This window comes from Salvelinus namaycush, chromosome 26, assembly GCF_016432855.1.
Source record: "Salvelinus namaycush isolate Seneca chromosome 26, SaNama_1.0, whole genome shotgun sequence".
Lineage (NCBI taxonomy): Eukaryota > Metazoa > Chordata > Actinopteri > Salmoniformes > Salmonidae > Salvelinus > Salvelinus namaycush.
This window is the reverse complement of record NC_052332.1, coordinates 41,589,363-41,615,494: the sequence shown is the minus strand read 5'-3', so window position 1 is coordinate 41,615,494 and position 26,132 is coordinate 41,589,363. Positions and strand designations below refer to the sequence as shown.

General features: G+C 43.3%; 1 protein-coding gene across 1 annotated transcript in view; it reads left to right on the top strand.

Moving 5' to 3' along the window:
* LOC120021172 (cell adhesion molecule 2-like) overlaps positions 1-26,132 on the top strand; it is a 660,300-nt gene that overhangs the window by 578,371 nt on the left and 55,797 nt on the right. Inside the window, exon 9 of the mRNA XM_038964810.1 lies at positions 25,343-25,462. Coding sequence (XP_038820738.1) covers positions 25,343-25,462 — 120 coding nt within the window. The remainder of the gene's footprint in view (positions 1-25,342; positions 25,463-26,132) is intronic.

Genomic DNA, 26,132 nt, shown 5'->3' with positions numbered 1-26,132 from the left:
TCATCATCAAGCTGGAGGCTCTGGGTCTGAACCCTGCCCCGCTGTGCAACTTGTTGTGGACCTCCTGACGGGCCACCCCCAGGTGGTGAGGGTAGGAAACAACATCTCCACTTCGCTGATCCTCAACACTGGGGTCCCACAAGGGTGCGTTCTCAGCCCTCTGCTGTACTCCCTGTTAAGCCATGACTGCGTGGCCATGCATGCCTCCAACTCAAATCATCAAGTTTGCAGACGACACAACAGTAGTTGGCTTGATTACCAACAACAATGAGACAGCCTATAGGGAGGAGGTGAGGGCCCTCGGAGTGTGGTGTCAGGAAAATAACCTCACACTCAACGTCAACAAAACAAAGGAGATGATCGTGGACTTCAGGAAACAGCAGAGGGAGCGCCCTCCTATCCACATCGAAGAGACAGCAGTGGAGAAGGTGCACAACACATCACTAGGGGCAAACTACCTGCCCTCCATGACACCTACAGCACCCGATGTCACAGGAAGGCCAAACAGATCATCAATTACATCAACCACCCGAGCCACTGCCTGTTCACCCCGTTACCATCCAGAAGGCGAGGTCAGTACAGGTACATCAAAGCTGGGACCAAGAGACTGAAAAACAGCTTCTATCTCAAGGCCATCAGACTGCTAAACAGCCATCACTAACACAGAGAGGCTGCTGCCTACTTTGAGACCCAATCACTGGCCACTTTAATAAATGGATCACCAGTCACTTTAAACAATGCCACTTTAATAAATGGATCACCAGTCACTTTAAATAATGCCACTTTAATAATGTTTACAATTCTTACATTACTCATGTCACATGTACAGGTATATACTGTACTCTATACCGTCTACTGCATCTTGTCTGTGCCGCTCGGCCATCGCTCACCCATATATTTATATTTACATATTCTCATTCGGGGTGAATGAATATATATAATATTTAGATTTGTGTGTATTAGGTAGTTGTTGGGGAATTGTTAGATACAGTTGAAGTCGGAGGTTTACATACACCTTAGCCAAATACATTTAAACTCAGTTTTTCCTGACATTTAATCCTAGTAAAAATTCCCTGTCTTAGGTCAGTTAGGATCACCACTTTATTTTGAGAATGTGAAATGTCAGAAAAATAGTAGAGAGAATGATTTATTTCAGATTTTATTTCTTTCATCACATTCCCAGTGGGTCAGACGTTCACATACACTCAATTAGTATTTGGTAGCATTACCTTAAAATTGTTTAACTTGGGTCAAACGTTTCAGGTAGCCTTCCACAAGCTTCCCACAATAAGTTGGGTGAATTGTGGCCCATTTCTCCTGACAGAGCTGGTGTAACGGAGTCAGGTTTGTAGGCCTCCTTGCTCGCACACGCTTTTTCAGTTCTGCCCACAAATTTTCTATAGGATTGAGGTCAGGGCTTTATGATGGCCACTCCAATACCTTGACGTTGTTGTCTTTAAGCCATTTTGCCACAACTTTGGAAGTATGCTTGGGGTCATTGTCCATTTGGAAGACCCATTTGCAACCAAGCTTTATCTTCCTGACTGATGTCTTGAGATGTTGCTTCAATATATCCACATCATTTTCCTGCCTCATGATGCCATCTGTTTTGTGAAGTGCACCAGTCCCTCCTGCAGCAAAGCACCCCCACACCATGATGCTGCCACCCCCGTGCTTCACGGTTGGGATTGTGTTTTACGGCTTGCAAGCCTCGCCCTTTTTCCTCCAAACATAACGATGGTCATTATGGTCAAACAGTTCTATTTTTGTTTCATCAGACCATAGGACATTTCTCCAAAAAGTACAATCTTTGTCACCATGTGCAGTTGCAAACTGTAGTCTTGCTTTTTTATGGTGAATTTGGAGCAGTTGTTTCTTCCTTGCTGAGGGGCCTTTCAGGTTATGTCGATATAGGACTCGTTTTACTGTGGAAATAGATGCTTTTGTGCCTGTTTCCTCCAGCATCTTCACAAGGTCCTTTGCTGTTGTTCAGGGATTGATTTACACTTTTCGCACCAAATTACGTTCATCTTTAGGGGACAGAACGCGTCTCCTTCCTGAGCGGTATGACGGCTGCGTGGTCCCATGGTGTTTATATTACGTACTATTGTTTGTACAGATGATCGTGGTACCTTCAGGCGTTTGGAAATTGCTCACAAGGATGAACCAGACTTGTGGAGGTCCACAATTTTTTTCTGAGGTCTTCAAATCAAATCAAATGTTATTTGTCACATACACATGGTTAGCAGATGTTAATGCGAGTGTAGCGAAATGCTTGTGCTTCTAGTTCCGACAATGCAGTAATAACCAACGAGTAATCTAACCTAACAATTCCACAACAATTACCTTATACACACGTGTACAAATAAGAGTGTACATAAGTACACAAGTGTACATAAGAATATGTACATAAAAAAATATATATGAATGAGTGATGGTATAGAACGGCATAGGCAAGATGCAGTGAATGGTATAGAGTACAGTATATACATATGAGATGAGTAATGTAGGGTATGTAAACATTATATGAAGTGGCATTGTTTAAAGTGGCTAGTGATACATTTGATACATACATTTTTCCAGTCAATCAGGTCGGCTGATTTCTTTAGATTTTCCCATGATGTCAAGCAAAGAGGCAGTGAGTTTGAAAGTAGGCCTTGAAATACATCCACAGGTACACCTCCAAATGACTCAAATGATGTCAATTAGCCTATCAGAAGCTTCTAAAGCCATGACATAATTTTCTGGATTTTTCCAAGCTGTTTAAAGGCACAGTCAACTTAGTGTATGTAAACTTCTGACCCACTGGAATTGTGATACAGTGAATTATAAGTGAAATAATCTGTCTGTAAACAATTGTTGGAAAAATTACTTGTACAAAGTAGATGTCCTAACCGACTTGCCAAAACTATAGTTTGTTAACAAGACATTTGTGGAGTGGTTGAAAAACAAGTTTTAATGATTCCAACCTAAGTGTATGTAACCTTCCGACTTCAAATGTTAGATATTACTGCACTCTCGGAACTAGAAGCACAAGCATTTCGCTACACTCGCATTAACATCCGCTAACCATGTGTACAGTATGTGACCAATAACATTTGAGTTGATTTGAGCCCTGCACCACAGGACCTTGACCTATCACAGTTCACGACCGGGTGCTGACCCTGCTGGAAGACCATCTACCAACTCTCATCCACGACCCTCATACCAACTACTACCCCTTCTGACGTGTTTAGATGGCGAATTGTCGAACTCGCCAATTAACTCGTAAAGCGTCAAATGTACACTATTTTCAGTGAACATATGAGTTCCACTGTACTAGTGTAAAAATAATCATTTTTAAAGTGCTATAGGTACCGAACGGTCACTCTGATTCCCCTGTAAAATAGCCTTTTGACTAAAATATCACCCATAATACTTGTTTTAGATACTTTCTCTCTCATGGCTGACTACCAGGAAGTTTGAAACGACAGGCTGAGTGGACGGGGAGCTTATATTCATGAGCTCTCCTTGTCTGCTCGTTGAAAACGCCTATGTCAAGCAACTTGTATACAGAGTGAGCTGTGTTGCAGTAACACCATCTCAAGCTAATTTGGTGAAACACAAAGCAACTCAAACGACATTGAAATTGCATCAATGATGTCACATTTTTTTTTATACATCTCCTGTTTGGCATGTGTTGAGTTTTGAATGACCATTCCCAACCTTTTGTTCCATGTTGGCTGAAAACATAGCTAGCCAGTAACTAGCTAACACCAGAGAGACAAAGAACTAGCTAGCCAGTAAATAGCTAACACCAGACAGACAAAGAACTAGCTAGCCAGTAAATAGCTAACACCAGACAGACAAAGAACTAGCTAGCCAGTAACTAGCTAACACCAGACAGACAAAGAACTAGCTAGCCAGTAAATAGCTAACACCAGACAGACAAAGAATTAGCTAGCCAGTAAATAGCTAACACCAGACAGACAAAGAACTAGCTAGCCAATAAATAGCTAAAACCGGACGGCTGAAAACATAGCTAGCCAGTAACTAGCTAACACCAGACGACTGAAGACCTAGCTAACCAGTAACTAGCTAACACCGGACGGCTGAAAACATAGCTAGCCAGTAACTAGCTAACACCAGACGGCTGAAGACCTAGCTAACCAGTAACTAGCTAACACCGGATGGCTGAAGACCTAGCTAGCCAGTAACTAGCTAACACCGGATGGTTGAAGACCTAGCTAGCCAGTAACTAGCTAACACCGGACACAGATGAAGACATAGCTAACCAGTAACTAGCTAACACCAGACACAGATAAAAAGGGAAACATTTGACATCCTACAGTCAAATTTTAGAACCAGTAAAAATCTAATCTCATCAAATGTTACTGGTCACATACACATATTTAGCAGATGTTATTGCGGGTGTAGCAAAATGCTTGCGTTCCTAGCTCCAAAAGTGCAGTTATATCTAACAATTCAAGAGTAGCTATGTAGAGTAGCTATTTAGCTATATAAACCATGCCCTTCTGCAAACATGGCTTCTCTGATGTTGGTTACAGGGCAGTAGCTATTTAAATTAAGCAAGAAAATAATTTTACCAGCCTTTTCTTTTTGAGTAAATTGTAACGTTAACACCCATGACTGCATTCTTTCCTTTTAGGCCTTTGGCTTTCACCAAGTGAGTATTTTAACCATGTAAATCAGAACAACCATTTCGGTTACGGGTGCAAGAAATCTAACTGATTGGATTAGTTTAGAATAATCTAATGATATTTATGTTTGTGTAGCATAAGATTAATCAATCAATCAATCAATCAATGTACATGCAAAAACATAGATATTAGAAAAGTCAACCTGCAGTAGAGCATGCTGGGAATTATGATAATGATGGGGGTGGTTTTGATGGGACTGGTTTATTCTCCACAGTCTAGAACAATAAGTCTGGTTATTTTACACCAGTGACTGTTAATTTCACTCTTACAGAGTGAATTTAAATCCTGAATCAACAGTAGAAATGTTACCCTGGAAAATCCACACAATTTGCTGTACACACACACACACACACACACACACACACACACACACACACACACACACACACACACACACACACACACACACACACACACACACACACACACACACACACACACACACACACACCAGTGGCGTTCAGTGCCGTTTAAGATGAGGGAGGGCGATTTTTGTTTCTTTTCATGAGCTTGGCCTTATTTCTATTACAACATATTGGATGACTGTCGTTCATATTCCATTCACCCAGTTCAATGTAACAGCGATAGGTTTAGGTTACTGTCATTCATATTCCATTCACCCAGTTCAATGTAACAGTGATAGGTTTAGGTTACTGTCATTCATATTCACCCAGTTCAATGTAACAGTGATAGGTTTAGGTTACTGTCGTTCATATTCCATTCACCCAGTTCAATGTAACAGTGATAGGTTTAGGTTACTGTCATTCATATTCCATTCACCCAGTTCAATGTAGCAGTGATAGGTTTAGGTTACTGTCATTCATATTCACCCAGTTCAATGTAACAGTTTTGTTACTTTTTGATTCCATTTAAGAAACTTTTTTTCAACAGAATCTGCGGAATAAATACTCCCTTGACAAACACAGTTCACTTTCATAGCAGCCACGTTGTATTCCTTCTTGCATCTTGCATTCTCCTCCTCTCACATTTTCCTTTCACTTGTGGACTTCAACGCACAACACATCAGCTGTATGTGACCTGGTGAAAAAAAAACTTTACAAGCCAAACCCTATCATAACCGCTACACACAGCCAACATCGTTGTCCCCATATTAGCTAAAGTAACATTATAGTCAACATAGCTAATAGAACTAATGCGTAATCCCGCTAAAATCATGCAGTATAGTGTACAGTCAGTAAGCTGTTTAGCAGTGACACTGGTGGCAATAAATAAATTAGTAAAACCAAAGCTCACCTTGACTTGGAAGAGTTCCAGTGTTGTGTTGGATAGTCATAGCTAGGTAGCTAACATAGCGTCCCCCTGTTTGAGGCAGGGTGTTTCAGTAGGCTAAACTTGCTAGCTGCATTTGCTAGCTAAGTAAGTGAAACAAAGTGAGAAATCTCTTTCTTGCTTCTACTTCATTTTGGAAGAAATTCATTTCTTCAAAATTGTTCAACTATTGCCTTTCTCTTTGAGTCAACTACTCACCACATTTTATGCGCTGCAGTGCTAGCTAGCTGTATTTTATGCTTTTAGTACTAGATTCATTCTCTGATCCTTTGATTGGGTGGACAACATGCCAGTTCATGCTGCAAGAGCTCTGATAGGTTGGAGGACGTCCTCCGGAAGTTGTCATAATTACAGTGTAACTCTATGGAAGGGGGTGACAACCATGAACCTCCTAGGTTTTGTAATGAAGTCAATGTACCCAGAGGAGGATGGAAGCTAGCTGTCCTCCGGCTACATCATGGTTCTACCCTACAGAGTGCTGTTGAGGCTACTGTAGACCGTCATTGCAAAATAATGTGTTTTAATCAATTAATTGTTGACGTGAATATATTTAGTATAGTTTTATCTAACAAGGATAACTTTGTAAATGTTTCACAATTTATTTTTATTTTTTTAATTCACTGAGAAGGATGGTCCTCCCCTTCCTCCTCTGAGTAGCCTCCACTGACACACACACACACACACACACACAAACACACACACACACACACACACACACACACACACACACACACACACACACACACACACACACACACACACACACACACACAAAATGGAAAAACACCAACTCATCCAGGTCAAATGAATTAATGTTCTCAACATTTACCTTCTTATCAACATGTTTATTTATAATTTTCACCTTGTGATGTTTTAGTCACGAAGCTGCGTCTCTCTTGGAAGTTGTAGTGTTCTGTATCTATAGAAAGGGAAATAAATATAAAACGTTAATAAGTATGCCTCGCTGAAGTTGAATTAATTTGTATTATTTTCGGCGCTGAATGGATGTAAAAGCCCTGAGCAGGAATTAGACGACCATGGGAAAGTTAATTAAAAAGTTGGAACAAAACTGTGTGAACCAGTCAGGAAGGAGAAGAATACAGAAATAATGGGGAGTGTATATTGTTGACCAGAGGAGCTGTTTAGTATGCAGTGTGTTTGATCTTTATATAAATATTATTATGATAAATAAAACAAGGTGTAGATTTAGATAGAGAAGGAGAGAGAGAGAGAGAGAGAGAGAGAGAGAGAGAGAGAGAGAGAGAGAGAGAGAGAGAGAGAGAGAGAAACAGAGAAATATGCTTTTGGCAATGTAAACAAATATTTACCATGCCAATTAAAGCCCAGTTGAATAGATTTTTATTGAATTGAATTGAGACAGTGACAGAGAGAGAGGATTATGAAGGAGTTCAGCTCTGTTAAAGGTTTACTTTCTGTCATTTAATTATATTCATCAGGATATAGTTTAGACATTCCATGCCCTTCTCTTTCTCTCCCTCGTTCCCTCGTTCCCTCCCTCGTTCCCTCCCTCCCTCGTTCCCTCGTTCCCTCCCTCCCCATCTCTCCCACTAATGACCATGGTGATAAATGTCATCTGTGATGATTCATCTCCATTTTCCTCTAATGTTTCTGATCCAACATGAAAATCCTCAACCAGTTAGCCCAGCAGGAAGAAAGACTATACGGCATGACACACACACACACACACACACACACACACACACACACACACACACACACACACACACACACACACACACACACACACACACACACACACACACACACACACACACACACACACACACACACACGCAGTTAGCTCAGCAGGGAGATGGACAACATGGCATGACTCATCATCTTCCTCAAATAAAGAAAGAAAAAAAGGAAGGAAGGAAGGAAGAACGAAATTACATCCTCCTTAGCCTGTGTGATACAGACTGACAAGACAGACAGACAAGGCAGACAGACGGACGGAGATTAGTTGAAACATGGGACAACGTGGTTGAATGAAAACCTCTGTGGAATCACGACAACATTCAAAAAGTACGAAAACATGATGTTCCTCTCTCTTATTTCTCCTCCTCCTTCCTCCGTTCCCTCTCTCGGTCTGAAAATACTGCTCCTCCTCCTTCCTCCATTCCCTCTCTCGGTCTGAAAATACTGCTCCTCATCCTTCCTCCATTCCCTCTCTCCTGTTCCTCCCTCTTTCCTTCTCCCCCTCCCACTCTTTCTCCTCCCCCACTCCCTCTCTTCCCCCTCTCCCTCAATTTCCTCTTCCCTCTCTTTCCTCTTCTCCCTCTCTTTCCTCTTCCCCCTCTCTTCCCTCTTCCCCCACTCCCTCTCTTTCCTCCTCCTTCTTTCCCTCTCTTTCCTCTTCCCCTCTCCCTCTCTTTCCTCCTCCCTCTCTCCCTCTCTTTCCTCTTCTCCCTCTCCCTCTCTTTCCTCCTCCCTCTTTCCCTCTCTTTCCTCTTCCCCCTCTCCCTCTCTTTCCTCTTCCCCCTCTCCCTCTCTTTCCTCCTCCCTCTCTCCCTCTCTTTCCTCTTCTCCCTCTCCCTCTCTTTCCTCTTCCCCTCTCCCTCTCTTTCCTCTTCCCCCTCTCCCTCTCTTTCCTCCTCCCTCTCTCCCTCTCTTTCCTCTTCCCCCTCTCCCTCTCTTTCCTCTTCCCCCTCTCTTTCCTCTTCCTCTTCTCCCTCTCTTTCCTCTTCTCCCTCTCTTTCCTCTTCCCCCTCTCTTCCCTCTTCCCCCACTCCCTCTCTTTCCTCCTCCCTCTCTCCCTCTCTTTCCTCTTCCCCCTCTCCCTCTCTTTCCTCTTCCCCCACTCCCACTCTTTCCTCTTCCCCCTCTCCCTCTCTTTCCTCTTCCCCCTCTCCCACTCTTTCCTCTTCCCCCACTCCCTCTCTTTCCTCTTCCCCTCTCCCTCTCTTTCCTCTTCCCCTCTCCCTCTCTTTCCTCTTCCCCCTCTCCCTCTCCCTCTCTTCCCCCTCTCCCTCTCTTTCCTCTTCCCCTCTCCCTCTCTTTCCTCTTCCCCCTCCCTCTCTTTCCTCTTCCCCCTCTTCCTCTCTTTCCTCTTCCCCCTCTCCCTCTCTTTCTTCTTCCCCCTCTCTTTCCTCTTCCCCCTCTCTTTCCTCTTCCCCCTCTCTTACCTCTTCCCCCACTCCCTTTCTTTCCTCTTCCCCCACTCCCTCTCTTTCCTCTTCCCCCACTCCCTCTCTTCCCCCTCTCCACTCTTTCCTCTTCCCCCACTCCCTCTCTTTCCTCTTCCCCCACTCCCTCTCTTTCCTCTTCCCCCACTCCTCCTCTGTTCCAATGAAATGTCAGGCTGGTGTAATAACAAGGGTAACCAAAGCACTTAATGATGTTGCCGCCGTAAAACTGACAACTTCATTATCGTCAGAGAGAGACTAAGAGGGTGAGAGATGGAGAGGGGTGTGGGAGAGAGTGAGAGAGAGAGAGAGAATGAGAGCGACGAAGTGACAAAGAAAGAGATAGGGAGACAGAATTGATAGTGAGACAGAGATAGGGAGAGAGAGGGAGAAGGTCTTGTCGAGAGTCGTTAACCATTCTTTCCTTTAGCGCCCCTCTTAACTCTCCTCTATTGCCACAATCATTCCTGGAAAAGGCATTTTTGATGGTTCCTCATCGATATTCACCCCTTCTTTTTTCTCTCCTCCCCACCTCACGACGTGCACTTAGCCTGCAAATAGTGATTCAGGGTGTTTCTGAAATGTCACCACGTCTGCATCCCAAATAGAACCCAATTCCCTATTTAGTGCACTACTTTTGACCAGACACTCATAGGGCCCTAGTGTACTATATAGGGCATAGGGTGCCATTTTGGTACATATGCCCAGACAGCAGCGGTGGCCAATTAAAAGCCTGTAGTACCTCGTCTCTAAAAAAGAGTAGGGAGACCATGAACGTTAAAGCCAAGGTGATACTGTAACCACATTAACTGTCACATCGCATTTCATAAATCACTTTAATGGATTAAAGAAAAGTGAGAAACATTTAGCCTTGGTTGGTTATTGGAAACATTGGTAAAAAACATTTAGCTGTATGTGATTCACCATTTTAAGGGGGCAAGAGTTAATGGTAGAGCTGGACATAGAAGGACAAAATGGTCGTTTTGTAGAGTAAACCTGGTAATGTGTTTTAATGGGCTTTATTCATTATCTCAGGTTGGTGAGGTGTTTTGAAACAAACGGTAATGCACCGTAGTATTACTGGAAGTGGTAATGGAAACATGGAAAGTAAAGTGGTGTCTTTGTGTTAGGTTAGAGTTCTATTGGCTAGGAAAAAGAAAAGGTGTAGCATAGTCTGATAAGGATCCTGTCCCAGGCCTGGTCGCACTCTGATGACCTCAGTCATCACAGGAAGATAACACTTACAGAACAGGGTTGTGTTAGGCTCTGCGTTAGGTCACAGTCTGCTGCCGTGACTTACAGGACATGATTTCTGTTCATGATTAAATTACCTGAATACATTTTCCTTAGCTGTAATCTCGTTAGCATACAGTAGCACTGACGTTTCTTATCTTTCCCCTTAGCTTTTATCTACATACATTTCTCTCTTCCCTAGTCATTATCTCGTTTAGCATAGCGCTAATGTGTATTTTCCTTAGCTTTTTTTTTATCGCCGTAGACTGTGCTTCCAGCAGCCATCGTATCACGTCTATGTGTTTTAAAACAGTCCACTGGAGCAAAGATGGGTAGATCTGTCACCTCCTGACCATAGTTCTTGTGTGTTTTGCTTGTTTAGTGTTGGTCAGGACGTGAGCTGGGTGGGCATTCTATGTTGTGTGTCTAGTTTGTCTGTTTCTGTGTTCAGCCTAATATGGTTCTCAATCAGAGGCAGCTGTCAATCGTTGTCCCTGATTGAGAATCATATATAGGTGGCTTGTTTTGTGTTGGGGATTGTGGGTGGTTGTCTTCTGTCTTTGTGTTCTGCACCAGATAGGACTGTCTCGGTTTTCACATTTGTTATTTTGTATTTTGTATAGTGTTCACGTTATTGTCTCTTCTTTATTAAATCATGTTGAACACTAGCCGCGCTGCATTTTGGTCCTCTCCTTCATCCCAGGAAGAAAGCCGTTACAAGATCATCTTGGAGCAATGTAGCAAAGATGGGTAGATCATCTTGGAGCAATGGAGCAAAGATGGGTAGATTATCTTGGAGCAATGGAGCAAAGATGGGTAGATTATCTTGGAGCAATGTAGCAAAGATGGGTAGATCATCTTGGAGCAATGTAGCAAAGATGGGTAGATCATCTTGGAGCAATGGAGCAAAGATGGGTAGATCATCTTGGAGCAATGGAGCAAAGATGGGTAGATCATCTTGGAGAAATGGAGCAAAGATGGGTAGATCATCTTGGAGAAATGTAGCAAAGATGGGTAGATCATCTTGGAGCAATGGAGCAAAGATGGGTAGATCATCTTGGAGAAATGGAGCAAAGATGGGTAGATCAAGTCAAAGCCTTGGTTTCTCTAAAGGAACTGCCTCGCCTAGTTCACCAACTACTTCTCAGACAGAGTTCAGTGTGTCAAATCAGAGGGGCGTGTTGTCCGGAACCTCTGCCAGTCTCTATGGGGGGTGCCACAGGGTTCAATTTCTCGGGCCGACTCTTTTCTCTGTATACATCAATGATGTCACTCTTGATTCTCTGATCCACCTCTACGCAGACGACACCATTATGTATACTTCTGGTCCTTCTTTGGACACTGTGTTAACAAACCTCCAGGCGAGCTTCAATGCCATACAACACTCCTTCCGTGGCCTCCAACTGCTCTTAAATACAAGTAAAACTAAATACATGCTCTTCAACCGATCGCTGCCTGCACCTGCCTGTCCGTCCAACATCACTACTCTGGACGGTTCTGACTTAGAATATGTGGACAACTACAAATACCTAGGTGTCTGGTTAGACTGTAAATTCTCCTTCCAGACTCACATTAAGCATCTCCAATCCAAAAATAAATCTAGAATTGGCTTCCTATTTCGCAACAAAGCATCCTTCACTCATGCTGCAAACATACCCTCGTAAAACTGACTATCCTACCGATTCTTGACTTCGACGATGTCATTTACAAAATAGCCTCCAACACTCTACTCAGCAAACTGGATGTAGTCTATCACAGTGCCATCCGTTTTGTCACCAAAGCCCTATATACTACCCACCACTGTGACCTGTATGCTCTCGTTGGCTGGCCCTCGCTTCATATTCGTCGCCAAACCCACTGGCTCCAGGTCATCTATAAGTCTTTGCTAGATAAAGCCCCGCCTTATCTCGGCTCACTGTCACCATAGCAGCACCCACCCGTAGCACGCGCTCCAGCAGGTATATTTCACTGGTCACCCCCAAAGCCAATTCCTCATATGGCCGCCTTTCCTTCCAGTTCTCTGCTGCCAATGACTGGAACGAACTGCAAAAATCACTGAAGCTGGAAACTTATCTCCCTCACTAACTTTAACCTGTTTGGCGTGCAAGCCCGACGTCGGTACACTTATGACAACAGCCAGCTCAAAGTGCAGGGCGCGAAATTCAAAATATATATTTTTTAAATATTTAACTTTCACACATTAACAAGTCCAAGACACCAGATGAAAGGTACACATCTTGTGAATCAAGCCAACATGTCCGATTTTTAAAATGTTTTACAGGGAAGACACAATATGTAAATCTATTAGCTAACCACGTTAGCAAAAGACACCACTATTTTTACTCCATCAGTTTTTTACTCCATCAGTAGCTATCACAAATTCGACCAAATAAAGATATAAATAGCCACTAACCAAGAAACAACTTCATCAGATGACAGTCTGATAACATATTTATTGTATAGCATATGTTTTGTTAGAAAAATGTGCATATTTCAGGTATAAATCATAGTTTACATTGCAGCTACAGTCAGAAATTGCACCGAAAGCAGACAGAAAAATTACAGACACCAACGCCAAATAACTAAATACTCATCATAAAACATTTCTGAAAAATACATAGTGTACAGCAATTGAAAGACAGGCATCTTGTGATTCCAGACAATATTTCCGATTTATCAAGTGTTTTACAGCGAAAACACAATATAGCGTTATATTAGCTTAGCACAATAGCAAACATCACACCAGCATTGATTCAAGGCAAAAATAGCTATAACGTATAAACCACCAAAATATATTAATTTTTTCACTAACCTTCTCAGAATTCTTCAGATGACAGTCCTGTAACATCATATTACACAATGCATATAGAGTTTGTTCGAAAATGTGCATATTTAGCGGCACAAATCGTGCTTATACATTGAGAATAGTGTCCATAACGTCAAGCAATCTGTCCGGCGCCATCTTGTAAAGGCACCTATTCTTATCGAAAACTATTCATAAACTTGACTAAAAAAATACAGGTTGGACAGCAATTGAAAGACAAATTAGTTCTTAATGCAATCGCTGAATTACATTTTTAAAATTAACCTTACTGCGCAATACAGGCTGCGATAACGCAAGGCTACACTGCAGGAAATGGCGTCTTATGCATTTGACATTTTTCAACAGAACAATGAATTATCAGCATAAATAGTTCTTACTTTTAGATTAACTCCCATCAGAATCTTGGGAAAGGTGTCCTTTGTCCAAAAGAATCGTTGCTAGGTTGGAGAACGTCGTCTTCAACGTTGCAATTAGCAGTAAACAATAGCCATGTGGGCCAGAGATACCCAACTTCCTACAACGTCACGAAAATAAATACCCGAAAATCGCAATATACTGACATAAACTGATATAATTCGGTTTAAAATAACAACATTACGATGTCTTCAACACCTATATCGAATAAAAACAGAGCCGGATATATCTAGGAGCTAAAACGGGAGCTTCTAAAATGACATGCCAAGACCCTCCCTGTGTCAGAGCGAAGAGTGGAAAGATGGGACACTTCGGTTCCAAGCAATTTATAACCTTTGGGAACTACGTAGAAACTCGATTTCAACTCTCCCTATTCGCTGACACCCAGTGGAAGGCGTATGCAGTGCATCTCAACCAATAGAGGACAGGCAAATTAATACACAGGTCTCAGAACAGCCAGCAAAATTCTGCATTCTGACATACACATAGGAAAATTGCTCTAAGTCGAGTTCTGTTTCACCCACAGATATAATTCAAACGGTTTTAGAAACTAGAGAGTGTTTTCTATCCAATAGTAATAATAATATGCATATTGTACGAGCAAGAATTGAGTACGAGGCCTTTTTGAAATGGGCACCTTTTATCTGGCTACTCAATACTTCCCCTTGAGCCCAAAGAGGTTAAGCATCAGCTGTCAGAGCAGCTCACTGTACCTGTACATAGGCCCATCTGTAAATAGCCCATCCAACTACCCCATCCCCATACTGTTATTTATTTGTTGGCTCCTTTGCAGCCCAGTATCTCTACTTGCACATTCATCTTCTGCACATCTATCACTCCAGTGTTTAATTGCTAAAAAAAAAAATGTTTTGCCACTATGGCCTATTTACTGCCTTACCTCCCTAATCTTACCTCATTTTGCACACATTGTATATACATTTTCTATTGTGTTATTGAGTGTATGTTTATTTATTCCATGTTTATTTCTGTGTTGTTGTTTGTGTCGCACTTCTTTGCTTTATCTTGGCCAGGTCACAGTTGTAAATGAGAACTTGCCTACCTGGTTAAATAAAGGTGAAATTAAAAGGTGAAATAAAGGTAAAATAAATCAAATGTAAAATAAAAAAAATCCTCATCCCTTATCTTCTCTCAACTAAACTCGCTAAACATGACTTTGGCTAACAGCTGCAGCTAAATTCAAACATGATATGCTAATATGATGTTCCTATGAGAAGAGAAGGGCCAGGTATGGAATGTAACACTGAAATCTTAGCATAGCAGCCATTTTGTTTTGGTTTTTCAGCCAATTAATAATTCAGAAACTATTCAACTTCCTGGTGATGTGTGTTCCTCTCAAACCTGATTGGCAGGTGACCTATGACACGGTTGTGCTAATTTAATATTTTAAATAGCAGATAGCAGGATGAAGGGGAATGAACTCTGGCTCTACTGTCAAGGATAATATAAGGGTTGTACATCAGTTCAATACACATGCGTCCCCAAATGGCACCCTATTCCCTATGTAGTGTACTGATTTTGAATAGTTCCTTGTGAGTTGTTGGAATGTAAGTTGTGGGTTTCCCTTTGGTTCTGGGAACGAAGACACACGTTTCCTCACTGGTAAAATGTAACATTCTGAGAACGGAAGGGAAAAAATTTGCCTGTTCTTAGAACGTTTATTTTTAGGTTGCGGGGCGGTTCTGAGAACGTTTATTTTTAGGTTGCAGGGCGGTTCTGAGAACGTTTATTTGTAGGTTGCAGGGCGGTTCTGAGAACGTTTATTTTTAGGTTGCAGGGCGGTTCTGAGAACGTTTATTTTTAGGTTGCAGGGCGGTTCTGAGAACGTTTATTTGTAGGTTGCAGGGCGGTTCTGAGAACATTTATTTTTTGGTTGCTGGGCTGTTCTGAGAACGTTTATTTGTAGGTTGCAGGGCGGTTCTGAGAACGTTTATTTGTAGGTTGCAGGGCGGTTCTGAGAACGTTTATTTGTAGGTTGCAAGGCGGTTCTGAGAATGTTTATTTGTAGGTTGCAGGGCGGTTCTGAGAACGTTTATTTGTAGGTTGCAGGGCGGTTCTGAGAACGTTTATTTGTAGGTTGCAAGACGGTTCTGAGAACGTTTTATTCTGGTTCTTCTAAAGTTTCCCTGGGAGGTTTTATTAACGCTCGGAGAACGGAAATTGTAGGTCATGTTTCAAAAATAACATTTGAACCCCCCCAAGGTCGATATCCGCGGCCGCGCAGAAATCGAATTAGCATAATGCAAAAATCCCCATAAAAATGTGTCAGTTGAAGCTAGAGAGAAATCTGTTTTTTTTGCATTGGATGTGTCTCAATCCACCTCATCCACCTGTGTCGCACTTCCGCATCTGCTGTGAAAGGTGACAGAGCTAGAGCGGTGTTTGTCAGACCATGTGACATTCACGAAATTCGTTCTTCACACAAAATAATCCGTAGCATCCGAACGGTTTGGCCTACAAAACTATTATGACCCCCCCCCCCCCCCTCTATGGAAATATGAGACTCTCACGAACGCGAGGGTGTTCTCCGTTTTGCTCTGCGACAAGTTTTAGGAGACTCGTCTGAAGTACAGCTGATCTGCCAACTTCTGTACGTAGCGTCTGAAACGTTTGGGCTACACACTAAAACCCCTCTGTGCAAAGGTGAGACTCTCGTAAACATGTCAGTTGTTTTCCTCTAGGACGCCCACAGGCCTCACAAGACTTGTCTGAAGGTCCCCCGGTACCACAGGCCTCACAAGACTTGTCTGAAGGTCCCCCGGTACCACAGGCCTCACAAGACTTGTCTGAAGGTCCCCCGGTACCACAGGCCTCATAAGACTTGTCTGAAGGTCTCCCGGTACCACAGGCCTCACAAGGCTTGTCTGAAGGTCCCCCGGTACCACAGGCCTCACAAGACTTGCCTGAAGGTCTCCCGGTACCACAGGCCTCACAAGACTTGTCTGAAGGTCCCCCGGTACCAGTTTAAAAAAATGAATGGAAGTATATATGGAGATTTTTTAATGCCAAAAGATATGGGGTTTAATACATGTAAAAAATATATATATATTTTGATATTTGGGGGGGACTCTGTTCCATGTATGAATCTGTTATTCAATGTGTATCTATTGGCTAATAGCAGTAAGGACTATCTGTTGTTCAATGTGTTTCTATTGGCTAATAGCAGTAAGGACTATCTGTTATTCAATGTGTTTCTATTGGCTAATAGCAGTAAGGACTATCTGTTGTTCAATGTGTTTCTATTGGCTAATAGCAGTAAGGACTATCTGTTATTCAATGTGTTTCTATTGGCTAATAGCAGTAAGGACTGTTATTCAATGTGTTTCTATTGGCTAATAGCAGTAAGGACTATCTGTTATTCAATGTGTTTCTATTGGCTAATAGCAGTAAGGACTGTCTGTTATTCAATGTGTTTCTATTGGCTAATAGCAGTAAGGCCAAATTCAATGTTTTTGGCCTAGACTCTTAAGATCAGGTGTGGCCAATAAGTGGGCAAGGCCAACACATCTGAAAACACTGAACAAGAGGATAAAGAGAGTTTTGTTGACGCTGAGAACAGAAGGTCTAATGTTTTTAAATAACGTTCTTAGAATGTTCTCTGAACGTTACTAAAGTTTTCTTAACGATCTGACAATGGAATGTATGTTTTTAAATAACATTGTCAGGGGCTCTATTTTCGGCTGGCGTTAAAGCGGCGCTAGTGGCATTTTCCAGCCTTAACACCAGCTACTGCAATTAATCTGTCTTATATTAATATTATTATATTGCTCTTTCAGATGAGTGGGGTGGAAATATTTGAGGTGTGTCCTCAAAAACATTATCAAAAATGCTAATATCAGGCAGTGCTGATAGGGACATTTAAGCCCAACTAAAAGCGGGTTTTAGCAGTAACACAGTTGGTTTATGGTACGAATTTTGACAGAGGAAACTCAGCCTATTCGGCCGTGATGAGACACTGCCCATATGAACACGGGACAAGAGTAGCCCAATGTGCTGTTGGTGCCTGTATACTACGTATTTAGAAACGTTTTTTAAAAAGTATGTTTTTCCAATTTAGTTTTATTTGATTTAAAACCAAGCATAGCCTCCCCTCCTCTCAATTAAATATTTTTTTTTAAGGTCTTGCCCAATGCAATTGAGAAGTAGTCAAGATTGTCGATAAAGGGTTTTAGCTCTTGAGACCCACTTGGAAAGGAAATCTTAATGACCAAAACGTTATTAAAACATCAAGTTTGAGAGGAGTAAAAACAGTGAGACGACATTTCCTTTTTTTTATCTCTACGTTGTAGGCAGGTCCACATTATTTTAGTCAGGCAGGTCCACATTATTTTAGTCAGGCAGGTCCACATTATTTTAACCAGGCAGGTCCACATTATTTTAACCAGGCAGGTCCACATTATTTTAGTCAGGCAGGTCCACATTATTTTAACCAGGCAGGTCCACATTATTTTAACCAGGCAGGTCCACATTATTTTAGTCAGGCAGGTCCACATTACTTTAGTCAGGCAGGTCCACATTATTTTAACCAGGCAGGTCCACATTATTTTAGTCAGGCATTTCCACATTATTTTAACCAGGCAGGTCCACATTATTTTAGTCAGGCAGGTCCACATTATTTTAACCAGGCAGGTCCACATTATTTTAGTCAGGCAGGTCCACATTATTTTAACCAGGCAGGTCCACATTATTTTAGTCAGGCAGGTCCACATTATTTTAACCAGGCAGGTCCATATTATTTTAACCAGGCAGGTCCACATTATTTTAACCAGGCAGGTCCACATTATCTTAGCCAGGCAGGTCCACATTATTTTAACCAGGCAGGTCCACATTATTTTAGTCAGGCAGGTCCACATTATTTTAACCAGGCAGGTCCACATTATTTTAGTCCGGCAGGTCCACATTATCTTAGCCAGGCAGGTCCACATTATCTTAGCCAGGCAGGTCCACATTATTTTAACCAGGCAGGTCCACATTATTTTAACCAGGCAGGTCCACATTATCTTAGCCAGGCAGGTCCACATTATTTTAACCAGGCAGGTCCACATTATTTTAGTCAGGCAGGTCCACATTATTTTAACCAGGCAGGTCCACATTATTTTAACCAGGCAGGTCCACATTATCTTAGTCAGGCAGGTCCACATTATCTTAGCCAGGCAGGTCCACATTATTTTAACCAGGCAGGTCCATATTATTTTAGTCCGACAGGTCCACATTATCTTAGCCAGGCAGGTCCACATTATCTTAGCCAGGCAGGTCCACATTATTTTAGTCAGGCAGGTCCACATTATCTTAACCAGGCAGGTCCACATTATCTTAGCCAGGCAGGTCCACATTATTTTAGTCAGGCAGGTCCACATTATCTTAGCCAGGCAGGTCCACATTATCTTAGCCAGGCAGGTCCACATTATTTTAGTCAGGCAGGTCCACATTATCTTAGCCAGGCAGGTCCACATTATCTTAGCCAGGCAGGTCCACATTATTTTAGTCAGGCAGGTCCACATTATCTTAGCCAGGCAGGTCCACATTATCTTAGCCAGGCAGGTCCACATTATTTTAGTCAGGCAGGTCCACATTATCTTGGCCAGACAGGTCCACATTATCTTAGCCAGGCAGGTCCACATTATTTTAGTCAGGCAGGTCCACATTATCTTAACCAGGCAGGTCCACATTATCTTAGCCAGGCAGGTCCACATTATTTTAGTCAGGCAGGTCCACATTATCTTAGCCAGGCAGGTCCACATTATTTTAACCAGGCAGGTCCCGTTTTAGACGTGCGTAAAACCCCCTGTAGTCTGGGCTGTTTTAACATGATCTGCCCCACGGGGGAGTAATGATGGTGCCTGTTAAGTGTGACATGACCTGTTTAAAACAAGTTGTTGTTTAGTTTAGAATTTGATTCGAATTATCCATTCTCTTTTTTAGGCCTAATCAATAATTGACAGTGTGTGGCATGTCCATGCTCAGCTATAATGCTCAGCTATAATACATCTTACACTAGGCCTAGCCCCTAGATCAGTGTGAATGCTACTGAAGCCGTGCGATTACTTAGAGCAATGTGGACTACAAATTGATTCAAATTTAACGTATTTAGCAAAGATGGGATAGGTCTACATTTAGCTATTTGTTCTGTAAGCCATTATAACGGACTAACATTTGGAATTGGAGTTGATATTGAAGGCCTCAGAGCCTGGTTCCTCTCTAGGTTTCTTCCTAGGTTTTGGCCTTTCTGGGGAGTTTTTCCTAGCCACCGTGCTTCTACACCTGCATTGCTTGCTGTTTGGGGGTTTTAGGCTGGGTTTCTGTACAGCACTTTGAGATATCAGCTGATGTACGAAGGGCTATATAAATACATTTGATTTGATTTGATTTGAAAGGCAAAATATCGTAAAATACACAGACTGAAGCAACCACATATTTCACGGTGGAGCACGTTCTGATTGGCCAGTGAGGAGCTAAACCTCGACACGTTCACAACTTTTTTTTTTTTCTCTCCGTTAAAACCCAGCCCCTTTCGCACCAACGCCACCAAGTGTGCCTTATAGTTGTGATAGTGAAAATAGCCAAAAATAGAGCCCTTAGAAACGTTCTCTGGAAGGTATTATAGCGTTTTATTGAGGTTCATTATTGGAACAATTTGAGAACATGACTTTTAAATATGACTCTACATCCTGGCATCGCTTGCTGTTCAGGGGGTTTAGACTGGGTTTCTGTACAGCACTCTGTGACATCGGCTGACGTAAAAAAAAAAAAAAAAGGGCTTTATAAATACATTTGATTGATTGATTGATTGATTGATTGATTGATTGATTGATTGATTGAAATAGAACCACGAGGAAACCTGTAGGAATAGTATTGAAGTAGGGGAGATGTCGAGTGATTATTTTACATGCGTTTATCACGAAAATAATCCTATATTTCTCATCAACAAAGATATCTACATTATATTTCAGAATGTTGTATATCCCTGGAAACATATATTTCAGAATGAATGTAAACCTAACAGTTTTGGAAACATCCCGCATGAACAAATACTACAGTTTACTATTGAATACTGCAGTACTTACTATAGAATTATGTAGTGAATTGTAGTATACTGTACTATCCCTTTCGATCACGTGTAGTACTTTCTATATAATTGTGTAGTATACCGTAGAATACCATAGTAGATACTACAGTAATGTCCACGAAAACACTACAGTTTTTTTTAAACTACTGTAAATTCAACAGTATTTAATTTGCATATACGCCGCCCATTCCCCTCCCCCATAATCCAGATTTGTGCCAACCATAAATGAGAAGCCTACATGCCAAGTATACACCAAATATTGTGTTCCCTACAGGGAGCAGAAGCATTGAGCTGTACAATCAGACCAAAGTCTCACCTTCCAACAAGTTATGGACAATTTGCATTTTGTGGATTGTGATTTTGAATGCTCAGTTATACTGTGACAAGATCTTGTGGGATCCGTTGTCCTGCCATTCATCCACCACCATCACCTCATGTTTCAGCATGATACCGCACGGTCCCATGTCACAAGGATCTGGACTGGTAAAAAGACTATGGTAAAAGACTATGGTAAAAGACTATGGTAAAAGACTATGGTAAAGACTATGGTAAAAGACTATGGTAAAAGACTATGGTAAAGACTATGGTAAAAGACTATGGTAAAAGACTATGGTAAAAGACTATGGTAAAGACTATGGTAAAAGACTATGGTAAAAGACTATGGTAAAAGACTATGGTAAAGACTATGGTAAAAGACTATGGTAAAAGACTATGGTAAAAGACTATGGTAAAAGACTACAGCAGTGGTCAGCACCCGGGTCGATCACTGCTCAATCTTCAACTCATCACCCCGACATATGTCTCCAGTCTCCCAACAGTGTTGTATGAATGTCCCCAGTCCCCCAACAGTGTTATATGAATGTCCCCAGTCTCCCCCCAGTCTCCCAACAGTGTTATATGAATGTCCCCAGTCTCCCCCCCCAGTCTCCCAACAGTGTTATATGAATGTCCCCAGTCTCCCCCCAGTCTCCCGACAGTGTTATATGAATGTCCCCAGTCTCCCCCCAGTCTCCCAACAGTGTTATATGAATGTCCCCAGTCTCCCCCCCCAGTCTCCCAACAGTGTTATATGAATGTCCCCAGTCTCCCCCCCAGTCTCCCAACAGTGTTATATGAATGTCCCCAGTCTCCCCCCAGTCTCCCAACAGTGTTATATGAATGTCCCCAGTCCCCCAACAGTGTTGTATGAATGTCCCCAGTCTCCCAACAGTGTTGTATGAATGTCCCCAGTCTCCCGACAGTGTTGTATGAATGTCCCCAGTCTCCCCCCAGTCTCCCAACAGTGTTATATGAATGTCCCCAGTCTCCCCCCCAGTCCCCCAACAGTGTTGTATGAATGTCCCCAGTCTCCCAACAGTGTTGTATGAATGTCCCCAGTCTCCCCCCAGTCTCCCAACAGTGTTGTATGAATGTCCCCAGTCTCCCAACAGTGTTGTATGAATGTCTCCAGTCTCCACCCAGTCTCCCAACAGTGTTGTATGAATGTCCCCAGTCTCCCAACAGTGTTGTATGAATGTCCCCAGTCTCCCCCCAGTCTCCCAACAGTGTTGTATGAATGTCCCCAGTCTCCCAACAGTGTTGTATGAATGTCTCCAGTCTCCCAACAGTGTTGTATGAATGTCCCCAGTCTCCCCCCAGTCTCCCAACAGTGTTGTATGAATGTCCCCAGTCTCCCAACAGTGTTGTATGAATGTCTCCAGTCTCCCAACAGTGTTGTATGAATGTCCCCAGTCTCCCCCCAGTCTCCCAACAGTGTTGTATGAATGTCCCCAGTCTCCCAACAGTGTTGTATGAATGTCTCCAGTCTCCCAACAGTGTTGTATGAATGTCTCCAGTCTCCCAACAGTGTTGTATGAATGTCCCCAGTCTCCCAACAGTGTTGTATGAATGTCCCCGGTCTCCCCCCAGTCTCCCAACAGTGTTGTATGAATGTCCCCAGTCTTCCCCCAACAGTGTTGTATGAATGTCCCCAGTCCCCCAACAGTGTTGTATGAATGTCCCCAGTCTCCCCCCAGTCCCCCAACAGTGTTGTATGAATGTCCCCAGTCTCCCAACAGTGTTGTATGAATGTCCCCAGTCTCCCGACAGTGTTATATGAATGTCCCCAGTCTCCCAACAGTCCCCCAACAGTGTTGTATGAATGTCCCCAGTCTCCCAACAGTCTCCCAACAGTGTTATATGAATGTCCCCAGTCTCCCCCCAGTCTCCCAACAGTCCCCCAACAGTGTTGTATGAATGTCCCCAGTCTCCCCCCAGTCTCCCAACAGTGTTATATGAATGTCCCCAGTCTCCCCCCAGTCTCCCAACAGTCCCCCAACAGTGTTGTATGAATGTCCCCAGTCTCCCAACAGTGTTATATGAATGTCCCCAGTCTCCCCCCAGTCTCCCAACAGTGTTGTATGAATGTCCCCAGTCTCCCAACAGTCCCCCAACAGTGTTGTATGAATGTCCCCAGTCTCCCCCCAGTCTCCCAACAGTGTTATATGAATGTCCCCAGTCTCCCCCCAGTCTCCCAACAGTGTTATATGAATGTCCCCAGTCTCCCCCCAGTCTCCCAACAGTGTTATATGAATGTCCCCAGTCTCCCAACAGTGTTATATGAATGTCCCCAGTCTCCTCCCAGTCTCCCAACAGTGTTGTATGAATGTCCCCAGTCCCCCAACAGTGTTGTATGAATGTCCCCAGTCTCCCAACAGTGTTGTATGAATGTCCCCAGTCCCCCAACAGTGTTGTATGAATGTCCCCAGTCTCCCAACAGTGTTGTATGAATGTCCCCAGTCTCCCGACAGTGTTATATGAATGTCCCCAGTCTCCCAACAGTGTTGTATGAATGTCCCCAGTCTCCCAACAGTGTTGTATGAATGTCCCCAGTCCCCCAACAGTGTTGTATGAATGTCCCCAGTCTCCCAACAGTGTTATATGAATGTCCCCAGTCTCCCAACAGTGTTGTATGAATGTCCCCAGTCTCCCAACAGTGTTATATGAATGTCCCCAGTCTCCCAACAGTGTTGTATGAATGTCCCCAGTCCCCCAACAGTGTTGTATGAATGTCCCCAGTCCCCCCCCAGTCTCCCAACAGTGTTATATGAATGTCCCCAGTCTCCCAACAGTGTTGTATGAATGTCCCCAGTCCCCCAACAGTGTTGTATGAATGTCCCCAGTCCCCCCCCAGTCTCCCAACAGTGTTGTATGAATGTCCCCAGTCCCCCCCCAGTCCCCCAACAGTGTTGTATGAATGTCCCCAGTCTCCTCCCAGTCTCCCAACAGTGTTGTATGAATGTCCCCAGTCTCCCAATAGTGTTATATGAATGTCCCCAGTCCCCCAACAGTGTTGTATGAATGTCCCCAGTCCCCCCCCAGTCTCCCAACAGTGTTATATGAATGTCCCCAGTCTCCCAACAGTGTTATATGAATGTCCCCAGTCTCCTCCCAGTCTCCCAACAGTGTTGTATGAATGTCCCCAGTCTCCCAATAGTGTTATATGAATGTCCCCAGTCCCCCAACAGTGTTGTATGAATGTCCCCAGTCTCCTCCCAGTCTCCCAACAGTGTTATATGAATGTCTCCAGTCTCCCAACAGTGTTGTATGAATGTCCCCAGTCTCCTCCCAGTCTCCCAACAGTGTTATATGAATGTCTCCAGTCTCCCAACAGTGTTGTATGAATGTCCCCAGTCTCCCCCCAGTCTCCCAACAGTGTTATATGAATGTCTCCAGTCTCCAAACAGTGTTATATGAATGTCCCCAGTCCCCCAACAGTGTTATATGAATGTCCCCAGTCTCCTCCCAGTCTCCCAACAGTGTTGTATGAATGTCCCCAGTCTCCCCCCAGTCTCCCAACAGTGTTGTATGAATGTCCCCAGTCTCCTCCCAGTCTCCCAACAGTGTTGTATGAATGTCCCCAGTCTCCCCCCAGTCCCCCAACAGTGTTGTATGAATGTCCCCAGTCTCCCAACAGTGTTGTATGAATGTCCCCAGTCTCCCGACAGTGTTATATGAATGTCCCCAGTCTCCTCCCAGTCTCCCAACAGTGTTATATGAATGTCCCCAGTCTCCCAACAGTGTTATATGAATGTCCCCAGTCTCCCCCCAGTCCCCCAACAGTGTTATATGAATGTCCCCAGTCTCCTCCCAGTCTCCCAACAGTGTTATATGAATGTCCCCAGTCTCCCCCCAGTCCCCCAACAGTGTTGTATGAATGTCCCCAGTCTCCCAATAGTGTTATATGAATGTCCCCAGTCTCCTCCCAGTCTCCCAACAGTGTTGTATGAATGTCCCCAGTCTCCCAATAGTGTTATATGAATGTCCCCAGTCCCCCAACAGTGTTTATTTTTGTATTAAATTACATGTTATTGTTTTGTCTTTAATTATGTCTTTGATTTGTGAAAATTAGCTGTTTGTTGCAGTTAGATTTTAATCCACGTACATGTTTTATGTTTTCGTAATTTGTATATTTTCAGTTTAATATGTTTACATATTTAAATGTTTTATATTATCTAATTGCTATATTTATAGTTTTTGATGTAACAGGTGATTAATTTTTCCATCATCACCTTGACATATTTTGTTGCCTTCCCCCCCTTTATTTTGTCATTGTTTTGTCTGTCCCTTTATGTTTGTGTGTGTGTGTCCGTCCGTCCATCCGTCCCACCAGACGTCCCCAGCACCCTCCCTCCATCCACCACCCCACCTCCCCGCCCCACCCCACCAGACACCACCGTCCCCTTAGACCCCCACCTCGCCTCCTCAGACCCTCCAAACACCAACAACAGAGGTACAGTACCCATAACTCCTCTCCTCCTCTCCTCTCTTCTGACCCTCGTTCTGTCTCTTCTATTCTTCTCCGCCACTCAACTACAGAACATCTTCCTCCCTTTCCTTCCTCCCTTTCCTTCCCCTCTGTCCTTCCTCCCTTTCCTTCCCCTCTGTCCTTCCCTCCACTTCCATCCTCCCTTTCCTTCCTCCCTTTCCTTCCTCCCTTTCCTTCCTCCCTTTCCTTCCCCTCTGTCCTTCCCTCCACTTCCATCCTCCCTTTCCTTCCTCCCTTTCCTTCCTCCCTTTCCTTCCCCTCTGTTCTTCCCTCCACTTCCATCCTCCCTTTCCTTCCTCCCTTTCCTTCCCTCCACTTCCATCCTAGCCTTAGCCAGGCTTTTGTCCTTCGGATCCATGTCTCACCTCTATACCTTAACGTTTGTTCTATAGAGAGTCTGGATTCTACAGTCAAAGCTCTGGTGTTTCAGCAGAGAATATATTGACTGTTCACTGTATTCCTATCTTCCTGGTCTCATCAGGTACACAGTAGTGGGGGGAATCTCCCTGGTCTCATCAGGTACACAGTAGTGGGGGGGAATCTCTCTGGTCTCATCAGGTACACAGTAGTGGGGGGGAATCTCTCTGGTCTCATCAGCTACACAGTAGTGGGGGGAATCTCCCTGGTCTCATCA